The following is an 11,675-nucleotide window of genomic DNA, read 5'->3' on the forward strand; positions in this document are numbered from 1 at the left end:
ATTCGCGTGCACATGCACACCTCTACGCGCGCCGGTGACTCAACGAGCCCCGCGCCGATCTGACACACCTGAGGCTCAGGGGCGCACCTGGGATTGCGCGGACCGGGGGGGGGGGGGGGGCATGTAACACAACGCACACGCGCCTCATGTACGCGCACAAGAAAAATATGATCATAACAGCCAACAACAACCATCTTCATTTACCCCCCCCCACTACCTCATTGGGGCAATGAGGTGGACCAAAACAAAATTGTCCAAAAACTATGACAGTGGCAATAATGATGGCCATAACAAGCTCAATAACAACTATTACAGCAGCAACAGCAGTCAAAACAACAACAATCCAAACAGTCGCAGCAACAACAACAGTTAAGATGACAACAACGATTCCAACCGCAGCAGCAACAATTACAACCGCAACAGTAAAAATAACAACAATCCCAAAAACAGCAACAACAGCTGCAACAACAGTGACAACAATCCCAACAGTAGCACTAGTTGCTACAACAACCAAAGGGGGAGGGAGGCAGAGCTCCTTAAATCGACAAATGTATTATGCATCACTCATTTCAAATGGCACCGGATTGCTAAAAGCTAAACGGTCCGACCTTGGCCGGGTACTACCGTCAACCCCCCTCCCCTACCGAGGCCAGCAGCGATCTGGAATTATTGCTGCCACGGCTTGCAAGCAGACCCATCGCCATGGCGACCAGTTAAACTCCGGCGGCCTGATGAGGTTCGCGTAATGTGGTTAAAAGCACGGAAAGGGAGGGCCGGGGGGAATGATGCTCGCGCCGGACTCGGCTCGGGATGGTTTTCTGTCACGGATATTGATCTGCAAGGGCGGGTCAGCTTGATGTCCTCGACGCACACCTTGAAGACAAAGCAGAGGGGGTAATAACCCCAGGTGTGGGGCGGGAATCAGCAGACGTTTCTCCAGCCCCCTCACCCAGCCCAAGGATCTTTCTAGATTTATCGTTGGGTGAATAGAGATGTTCACAAACCTCCGATCAATTACATCAAACGGCAATTCCAGTGGCAACTGATCAGAAATCAATCAATCCAGGTTCTGTGGCGCCCGATGTGTTAGCGTGCAGCTAGTAGGGGCTGGCAGCCCTCGCACACGCTGGTCGTCCTGTGGCCACGACCTTGACCTCGCCTCGGCAGAGCATGTCTGTTCATTAGCCGCCCCGAAGGGACAGGCAGACACACAGCCGTGACCCACTGTGTGTGCATGTGTGTGTGTGTGCATGCGAGCATGTGTATGTGTATGTACGTCCAAGCACCTACACACACAGATCCCGCTGCAATTTCCTGGAGGTGCATGCTAATTCACTTGACTTTTGGGAGCAGCATGACCCCAACACATTTCATAGAACCATGCCCCACTCTCTCTCTCTGTCTCTCTCTCTCACACACACACACACACACACACACACACATACACTTACACACACTCCTCTTCCCCCTTATCTACCAGCCTACCCTTAGCCGTCAGCCCGCCATCCATCAGTAATAACGTGGGCATTTAATAAAGCCAACACTGCGATGGAATAAAAATTGTTCCAGAGATGATAAGCCCGCTGACCGAGTGGCAGTGGCAGGCGGTCGGTGGCGTTCAGGAGCTGGGAGCACGCTATTCCTCAGTAAAGTGCAGACAGGGCAATACCTCAATAACTGTGCTATTGTAGGATTATGGGTATGGGTGTGTGTGTGTGTGTGTGTGTGTGTGTGTGAGTAGATTTAAAAAAAAGGGCAAGTCGCGATTCCGGCGTTTCTGCTTACTGTACATTCAACATGGCTGACACTAGGTCCAACCCCCCCCCATGATGGCGTCCGGGATTAGCAGATTAGTCACACCCTCCTGCTATAATCTGTGTGAGGGCGTCTGCGGGTGAGAATAGACCAGGGGAATTTGGAGCATCGACGACGTGCAATAATCCACCTATGTGGGTCAAAGGAGACATTTTCTGCTGCAAATTACCGCTTTGTGTGCACAAACACAGACACACACACATGCAGGGATTACCGGGAACTTCAGTGATACAAAACAAGTTATTGGATTTTCCATGAGCTTATAATTTTTTCGTTTTGCAAAATGACTTGGGGTGCAATATGAAGTACAGTCAGATCAGATACACGCCAAAGTACCTCCAGTTTCAAGTCATTTCACGGCACTGAAGTGCAAAAACACACAATCTGCTTGCACCGGAGAGGAAACAGCTAGCATGTTTCTTTTTTTACTGCACAGAACAATCTCAAGTAGCACCTGTGTTTACATGGTGGTGGGAAGGCTGGATGCTCCTGACACACACACACACACGCGGAGCACCCGCATGGAAAAAAGCAGTACAGCCATACAGTATATAGATAAAAACCAGCTGGGAAGCTGGAATTAAAGTATGTGTAGTTGTGAAACACAGGAAGTTCAGCAGACACATACACACACATTTGAGGATGTGCGTGACTATATACTCGTACCTGCTAACATTTTCTTCAGGAGGGTGGTTTCTCATGCAGACGCCTGAAACTCCAATCATGCAACACCTGAGGGCCACAAGGTCAGCTGTCAATCACTAGGCCGCATCAAGAGATTCACCCTCTCATCCACAGCTGGAGATGACTGAGTCAACAATGAACCCAAGTCCTCAATAAAGGCGGAGAACCTGGAGAACACACAAACCGAGAGCCCAGGTAGGAGAACTGGGGGAGAACCAAGGCAGGATAACATGAAGAGAACACTCGAGAGAACCCAGGCAAGAAGGGGTAGAACATGGGAGAAGAAAATGTGGATAACCCACAAAGGGAACTCAGGCAGAAGAACCTGAAGACAACACACAACCATCCACCAGGGAGAGCTTGGAGAGCCACACGGAGAACCCTGTCTGCCATCCAGTTGGAACTAGGAACCTTCTTTCTGTGAGCCTTAATGCAGCTACACACTCACACACACACACACACACACACACACACACACACACACACACAAAACCGCTTAGAACCTGAGTAGTCCATGGATAAGAACCAGGAACCTTCTTGTCCTGAGACAGCGCACACACACACACACACACACAGAACAGGCGTACCCTGATGATCTCCCAACCAATAAGACAGTGTAAGAAGGTCTCACACTGGGGGGCAAGGCAATGACTGTTCAAGGGTAGTGTGTGTGTGTGTGTGTGTGTGTGAGACACCGAGACCTCCTGCAATTAGGTGTCACCTGCTGACGATCAGGAAGCTAGAGTTAGAAATGAAACCCTGAGGCAGAGGATACAGGAAGTGGGTGTTTTGTTTTATTTTGAAAGGACTGATGCATTTGAGGTCGCTTTATTACAGTGGGAAAACTCAATATTGGGTAGGCGGTTAAAAAAACAATGTAAAAAAGTTCTCGTTGTGTCTTGTTGACATGATTACAGTGTCTTAGGGATTAGCCAGTAGCATGATTAGCTGAGTTAGCTCCGTTAGCATGGTTAGCCGTCGCTCTTGGTGCAGTCAAAAGGCTTCCACCACGTTGAGAACTGCAGGACTTTTTTCCTCTGGTCGTCAAAGTTCTCCCGTATCGCCTTCCTCCAGCGCCGAGGCTCCAGGTCCATCATGCCCCCCACCACTTCCTGCCAGAGAAGAACAAAAACATGGCCAGTGTCAAGGGGCGGCGCTGCGCTGAAAAAATACACAACGCGGGCCCAGATGCACACCTTGCCGAAGTAGTGGGGGAACTTCTGCTCGTTTTCAATGACGTGGGCGAAGCCACCCTGGAGGCCAAAGTCCACGGCGAAGTATGGCAGCCCACGAGGAACCTGGGAATGTGTGTGTGAGAAACATGGGGTGAGAAGATGGGCTAGAAGAGGTGGAGTGTTTAATAGAGACGGGGGCGTAGGGGTTGGCATACAGCTCTGCGAACATCCTTGGAGGACAGGTCCACCACCTTCTTGTTCATGGCCCACTCCTCGTCACACTCCATGATGGCTTTCTGGAAAGAAGAAGCAGACATGTTCTCCAGTTGATTTACCGACTGACATGGTTGTTCCGAGATGGCGGTGCTCTACCTTGAAGTAAATGGGTGCCATGTCGCCGAGGTGGCGCGGCAGGGGAACACACTCCAGAACCATGTGGTGCCTCCGGCGCGGGTTCATGTGAGTCTCCATGAACACGCAGTCTAGATCCTGAGCCTGGAATGTGGCCACCAACGCGCGGCGGAACAGCTGCATCTCCGTCCAGACGTCCTCATCCAGCGCAGTGGCGGCACAGAGGTGTTGCAGCGGGCAGAGGAGACAGTGGCCCTCTGCCAAGGAGACCCCGGCCGGGAGGCTCAGGTACACCTGGAAACGTGAAAACACGTTAGCTTCTCCTCCTGAATGCCGTGTAATCCCTAACCCCGCCGGGATAATCTATTACTTTGCTCCCAATGGCCACGATGAGGTGCTTCTGGAGCTCCTGGCTGCTGAAGCAGTGGCGGCAGGTCTCCATGGAAGCCTCCAGCCGCCTGCTCTCACCCAGCGCCCGGTTTCTCAGCCGCTCCTCCTCCCTGCTGCTGCCCTCCTGCTGCGCTGCACTCGACACGAACATGTCGTCCAGCGTGTAGTGTTCGCCGTCTACGCGGCCCATCATCTGGAGAAACACACACACGCACGCACGCACGCACACACACACACACCTTTAATTATCATCTCAGGAACCAAAAGGACATTTAAACATCCAACCTTCTGTGATCTGCACTTCGATTTGGTTTTGCTTTTTTGCCGGCGTGGCAACTGGTGGCTTCACTAATTGGTGTGTGCCGGTGCCGCCCTGCTGCCTCCACGCCACGCAGCCACCAGTGTTAACGGAGCCGGAGCAGGATTGTGGAGTGTCGACTCTGGTGTACCGTACCGACATCTGAGTCTTGTCGCCGTGGTAACCGGGCAGCGGGTTGAGATTTGTATGTGTGTGAGAGTGAGACTGAGAGGCAGGCAATGGTTGAAGTGTGTGTGTGTGTGTGTGTGTGTGTGTATGTGTGTGCGTGTGTGTCCATGACTCGGTGCGTAGGAGTGAGTGAGAGTGGAAATTGGATTAGTTTAGCGACATTGTGGGAGGGAGTGTGTGTGTGGTGTGTGTGTGGACTCCACACATTTTCCACAGCACATGGACTCATATAGATTTTTTTAAGAAATATGCCATCATAGACACACACACACACACACACACACACACACACACAAAGTAGATACTTAGACACAGGCAAACAACATGGTTTCAAATCGTATATAAAGGACAGTCTGCGGGGGGTCTCACACATACACAGAACCAAGACAGAAGAACATGGAGTCGCCGCACTCCCTGTGAGAATTGAACCAGCAACCTTCCTGCTGTGTGTGCGTGTGTGTGTCTGTGTGTGTGTGTCCCACCTTGGCAGCCATCCTGGAGTAGAGTGCTGTCTGGTCCTGGGCGGAGCTCATCTTCTCCTTCCTCACCATCTCCTGCAGGCCGATGCCGTCGTCGTCCTGGAAGTAACGCACTCGCTGGCCATCTACATGCGTCTCCACCTGGAGACACACACACACACACACACACAAACTCAGGTGGAAGGGGCTTCTGGAGGGTCGCTGAAGGGGTCATGGCGGGTGGCCTCCTCACCAGTTTGGCCCTGCGGCGCCCTCCGCGGGGTCCCTGGGGCCCGGCAGGGGCCTGTATTGGCCAGGCCCGACCCGCCTGGTCCGTCGTGAACAGGAGGACATCCCGGTCTGCTGGGGAGGCCTGGGGAGACAACACACAGCGGTCAGGTGTGTGTGTGTGTGTGTATGTGTTTCCAGGCAGGAAGTGAGCGGACACCTGGCTCGGTCCGCCAGCATCCTGCAGCTTCTGCTGGGCTCTTCGGGCCTCCTGGGCCTCCCGGGCTCCTCGGGCCAACTCCAGCTGGGACCTCAGCTTCTCCACCAGAACCTGGAACACACACACAGGACCAGTAATGGACCAGAGACCATGGCTGAGAGGCTTGAGAACATCTCCAAGATGATCAATGGAGGGGGGAGAGGGAGGGATGGAGACACAGATTTGGAGGCATGGAGAGAGACAGAAGGATGGAGAAAAAAGAATGAAGGTAGAGAGAGAAATTGGCACGGAGAGTCGAAGGGAGGGACAGAAAGGGATGACAGAGAGAGAGAGAGACAGACAGAGAGACAGACGAAGAGAGAGAGGGAGGGAAAGGGAGACAGATTTGGAAACAGACAGAGGGAGGGATAGAAAGGGAGGGATGAGAAAAAAAGACTAGAAGGATGGAGACAGAGTGAAGGGGAGAAAAAGAGAACCAACGAGGGAGAGAGAGTGAGGGAGATTGTCAGTCAAACAAATATAGCTGCTGAGCATCAACCACAGCTGAACACAGGACACGCACGCACGCATGCACACACACCCACACACGCACACACACACACACACCCACACGCACACACACACACCTCTATAACACTGTGTTATCATCAGGCGCCTACCTGATACTCACACCTGTCCGAGTACATCAGGGTGTGTGACTGGGTAAATTGTGTGTGAACAAGTGCGTGTGCGTATGTGTGTGCGTGTGTGTGTTGCCGGACAGCTATAGGTGTGTGACCCCCCCCACAGGGGGAGGCGACAGAGCATGAGAGCAGACGTATGGATCTCAGCCGAGATCAATACTGGCCATGAATCCTGGCTGTGCTTTTTGGTGGGGGGGTGTATGCGTTGAGTAAAAGCCAATCAACCCCACACAACCATCACATCACACACACACACACACACACACACACACACACACACAAAGAGATTAAGCAGCCGACCCTGAACGCCAATGGCAACAGGGAATGTCCTGACATTGATCCTCTTCCAATGCGGAATGTACCATGTCATTCGTCGGGGGGGGGGGGCTGCCGACATTGATTCAATCCACCCTGAGGGACCGAAGTGCTGGACGGTTCTCGTCCAAACATTCAGGTGCTCACCGTGTTCCCCATGATCTCTGCCTTCACCAGCTTGGCACCCAGCTTGTTCATCTCCTCCTCGGAGAGCAAGGGTACCTCCTCCTCGTCCTCTTCTTTCTCATCTTCGCTGTCCCTCCTGAGGAAGCATGAAAAATAACAAAATCACAGTGACCTCCTGATTCCAAGTATCTCCTCCTGATTCCAAGTATCTCCTCCGGCAGGTTTCCTAACTATCCCCCCCTCTTGTGCAAGGATTTAGACTTATCCCCCCAGGAAATGGCCCGAGACCATCAAGCTGATTTCCTTTGCCATTATGCTTCTTGCCGCCTCATTGACGACACCCACGACTTGTTTTGCCCCCGAAAACAAATCTGCCTAATGAGGCAACGCCGCGGCAAGTGGGAGGGGGGATGGATGTTCCTCAGAAAGTTTTTTTTTTTTTTTGAGTACTACCATAAATACCAGAAGTGTTGGGAGTAATGATCTGTGTTGTAACGGTTCTGAAGTAAAACCTCGGTGTGTCTTTGGCAGCTGGAGGAAGAGGAGGAGCAGCACGTCGCCCGGGGCTCTTCTTCCACCCCGGGCTGCTGGAGTCTCCTCCATCATCTGATCCCGGTTTCATGAAGCTGGAGGAAGCCAGTGCTGGTGGAGGACGTGGGTGACACCGCCGCTCTGGGGCTGCGGCAAAGGAACACACATTTAGCCCGCAGGCCTTGAAGTCCCGCCCCTAAAAAAAAAAAGAGTCTCACCTCCATTACCGTCGTCATCGTCTGAGGGTTTTAGGAAGCGACCTTTGAGCGACCCCGGAGGGAGGGCACGCTGACTCTCCCTGGGATTCAGTGATGATGAAGACGAAGGCTGGCCTCCATCCGACTTCCTGTCCCTCCCAATACCGCACTCCTCCTCCCTCTCACACCTTCGCCATGGTACGCCCTCCGGTTCATCGCCTCTGCCTCTCCTCCATCTCTCTCTGCCATCCTCCCGTCCCTCCTTCCACCTTCCTCTCGCCATGCTGTCCCCTCCTCCTCCACCTCTTCGTCCTCGTGCAGCCTCCTCAGCCTGAGCCAGCCGCTGCTGAAACTCCTCCATTGACTGCAAACCGCGAAATGCATTAAAGTACTTCCCCGGCCCTCTGGTGACAAATCGCAAGACAACTGGAACGGCCGACGGCTGCATGGGTCCTTAAACACACCGCTTCATACATTTATGGACAGGTAGTTCCAGTGGATATCAGACAGTATTTGAGCTCAGATACTTCTGTGTCAAACACGTACTGTACTGTACTGCACTGTGCAGTAGACATTTGTGAACAAATATCACTAAAGTACCAGGTGAGATATTTAGAAACCATCACGTCTCCTCTATAAATACTTGCAAAAATACTGCATGACTGAGACATGTACTTTTGCATATTTTATAACCGTAAATAACTTTCATGTTAATTTGAGTGTGTGCGTGCATGCGCACAGTGCGCTCCTCACCCCGTATCTCTCGGCCACCACCTCCCCCAGGTTGCGCTGTTCCCTGTCAGCCTGCTCCTTCATCCTCTGGTAGCTCTTCCTCAGCCAGCTCAGCCCACCGTCATTCACCACTGCTGTTACTGTGGCAGCAGGAGGCAGTAAACGCCCTGGTTATTATAGCGAAAAACCTGCAGCAAAGCACATGAGTGTGTCTGTGTGTGTGTGTGCATGTGTGTGTGTGGGGTTATCTGTCTAGGGGAGCTTAAGCCAAACTCTGGTGGAGGTGTGCAGAGATAAGGGACATGTGCTCTCGCAGAAAAATTTGGCTTACAGCTTAACACCCCCCTACTCCCCAACACCGTTATCAACCCCCCCCCCCCCCCAAGCGCACACACACACACACACACACACACACACACACACACACACACACACACACACACACACACACTCTCCACTCCAGTCAAACAAACACACAACTCCCACTTTAAATTCAGGTTGTGTTTACAGTTTTCCCGTTGTTCTCCATCTTGCATTTGATGTAACTTTGTTGTGAGAAAAGTACCTTTTCCAACAACCACAGAAGAAAAGACCCCACAGATGTTCCCCACACGGAACATCTAGTCAGTGAGTGAAAGTGGATCCTCTGCAGTCACCTTTCTGATTAGCAGTACCAGACACGTCCTCTGGGGGCAGACCTGAGCCACCATCCTTCCAATACGGGTTCAGCTCTAGTTTATGCAGACCAGCCTGACAAGATGTGAACGCACACACTCAAAATTAATTTCAGCCAATCCATAACAGCATCACAAGAGAATATTTATCTATAATAATAATTCATCCGTTCTCTGCATTTAACCCATCATGGATGAGCCATGAGCAGTAGGCTACCAGTGCAAGGGGAGCAGTTAGGGGTTCACTGTCTTGCTCAATGACACTTCGACACAGGAGCTGGGAAATCGAACATTAAAAAAGCAAAACAATAAAACACCAGCAAGCTGGCAGAACAGCTTCTGTTACCCAAGCATCAACACAGTTGGTACGGAAATGGATGCATGCACTTTTACTTCAGCCCAGCACACACGCACGCACGCACACACGCACACACGCACACACACCTGTTCAATGGCCTGAGCCTTGGCCCGCTCCTCCTCCTTTCGCCGCTCCTTCTCGGCTCTCCTCTCTGACGTAGATGTGGTTTTCATGGCCAGGAAGTCGAAGGTCATCCACTGGTCCCGCTGCCAGGGGCAACAGCAGGGTTATGACACAGGGGAGGGCGGGGGGTGCTATAGAGGATGAGGAGGCAGTAGATGTGTTCCATCTGACACGTCAGATTCAGTTCCTGTTACCTGGGCGCTCTTGGATGGGTCGGCGCCATCCTCGGTGGGCGTGGCCTGCTCAGACACCTGCCAGGGTTTGGTGGGCTGGGCCTGAGACTGGGCTTCAATCCACTCCTCACCAGAGGCCTGAGGGACGGGGATGGAGAAGCAGATATAGAAAGTACTGCATGATGGACAGTTAATACTGGAAGTCTATTTTCAAATCTGCTGTGTGTGTGTGTGTGTATGTGTGAACGCGCATGTAAGTGTACATGTACGTGTATGTATATGTGTCGGCTTTTCTGAACTCGCCACAAACACCTCTACCAGCGCACCTCTGAGCTTGCACTGGATTCATCTCCAGGCTCCACCGTCTCCTTCTTGGCCTTCTTCTTCTTCTCCTTCTTCTTCTTTTTGGATTTCTTCTCTTTCTTCTTCTTGCTCTTCAGGGAGGTTTCCTGCCAGGGGTTGGGGGTGGGAAGGCAATCAGTCATTCCAGAATGCTGCACATTGTCAAGTGTGTGTGTTAGGACCTTTTATATTATAATTTATTTCAGTCATTTTTCACTGTCATATAAGTTGGTCAGAGGATGTTTCGAGTTCAGTGAGACCTTCCCAAAAACATACTGTAGCGAGTCACGAATGTTGGGGTTTATGTTGATGCTGGTTTTCTGTGTGATTTTGGGGTTGCTGGGAATTTTGTGGATGTGGTTCAGGGTGCAAGGAATTCTGTTTTGTTTTTTTTACCTGGAATTGAGCGGGAACAGATAGTTGTACTGCAGGTTTGTGTGGCGTGGCTGTGGCAAACAACAGCTATTTCTTATGAAACAGACGTTTTACCATCAACCGGGTGTTTTCCCTTACTAAAACGCTACAATACAATTACCCCGCGCAGGGTGTTTAAACACCACCTTCATATTTTGGAATGCAGAGTAGTCAGTCAACACTCAAAAAACATCTCTTAGACAGGGTCCTAAATATGTAACGTAGCATTCATTCATTCATTAGCTACAGTTTATAGTGCAGTCAGAAGGCCATACATAGCCATAATACCAGTCACCTTTTCCTTCTAGTGAACTTATAGAGACATGCAACCGCAGTGTGCGCTACAACGACTACTTACTTCTTGTATCTGCTGCAGCCTGTTGTTGACCTCAGGGAGCATCCATGTGTCCTCTCCTCGCTGCCTTTTTAGCTCCTTCCTCCTCTCATCCTTCTCATGCTGTTGCTTGGCCTGAAGGAAAAGGAGGATGAAGGGAGGACGGTGACTTTTATCTATTTATTTACGTCTTCCATTTCCGTGGTGCATCTCACACACTCTTTACACAGCACACGTGAGCAAGGTAGATAGCGAGTGTGTTTGTGCGCGGTTCAATGTAAACACAGATGTTGGCGGCGGGAAAACAAACTGATAACACACCGGGGGAGACGGTGAATAGCGTAAGCCGAAAAACGTTAACCCCCTCCCTCCCGTTATCTGCCCGAGCAGTGTTTCCCCGGTTATAATGGCTAATGAGAGGTTAATGATAGCGTCCTGCTGGAATACAGCCCCCGTTAGCACGCTAGCTTCCGCGCAAAGGAAACCGGTTTTATTTGAGATAAAGCTGAAGCAATTACGTAAAATTTGTATTTAACGTAAATTCCGATTTTCCTGTTTCCATTCCCGACCTTTTCCAACGCCTCCCGCCGCGCCTGTCGCTTGCCCTCCTTGCGTTCGTCGATGCTGCTCGAACTCTCGAACTGGACACCGTGCGCCGCCATGACACTGCCGTAAAGCGGGGCGTCTATCGAAATGTCGCAAAACGGCGTCGTCTTCGCCAGGGATTGTGGTACTTGTAGTGTGTAAGACGATGACCTTTTATCCATGCTTTTTTTTAAATATTAAACGCGAGAAAAGTAAAATAGGCTTTTTTTTTATATTGGCATAGATATACTGCGAAAGTTAAGCATTTACAAACGAATGC

At 51.2% G+C, this 11,675-nt stretch overlaps 1 protein-coding gene across 2 annotated transcripts; it reads right to left on the bottom strand.

Annotated features, from left to right (window-relative positions):
* Window positions 1-3,271: 3,271 nt before the first annotated feature.
* Window positions 3,272-11,476, bottom strand: cwf19l2 (CWF19 like cell cycle control factor 2). Of its 2 annotated transcripts, none has more exons than XM_086143631.1 (18): window positions 11,380-11,476; window positions 10,835-10,945; window positions 10,047-10,169; window positions 9,742-9,858; window positions 9,511-9,630; window positions 9,049-9,142; window positions 8,414-8,532; window positions 7,682-8,024; window positions 7,445-7,610; window positions 6,954-7,068; window positions 5,809-5,919; window positions 5,614-5,733; window positions 5,385-5,522; window positions 4,396-4,608; window positions 4,047-4,319; window positions 3,890-3,970; window positions 3,696-3,797; window positions 3,272-3,611 (listed from the first exon to the last, which is right to left on the bottom strand). In XM_086143631.1, exons 1-18 carry the CDS (start codon window positions 11,470-11,472, stop codon window positions 3,471-3,473), a joined length of 2,580 nt encoding a protein of 859 aa, XP_085999757.1. In that variant the 5' UTR covers window positions 11,473-11,476; the 3' UTR covers window positions 3,272-3,470. The 2 variants fall into 2 exon arrangements, with proteins under 2 accessions (XP_085999757.1, XP_085999758.1); XM_086143632.1 differs by having other exon boundaries at window positions 3,449-3,607.
* Between the last annotated feature and the right edge of the window lie 199 nt (window positions 11,477-11,675).

The sequence above is a fragment of the Fistularia commersonii genome, chromosome 3 (assembly GCF_037954325.1).
Source record: "Fistularia commersonii isolate RoL2024-O1a breed Wild chromosome 3, RoL_Fcom_v1.0, whole genome shotgun sequence".
NCBI classification, from domain to species: Eukaryota; Metazoa; Chordata; class Actinopteri; order Syngnathiformes; family Fistulariidae; genus Fistularia; species Fistularia commersonii.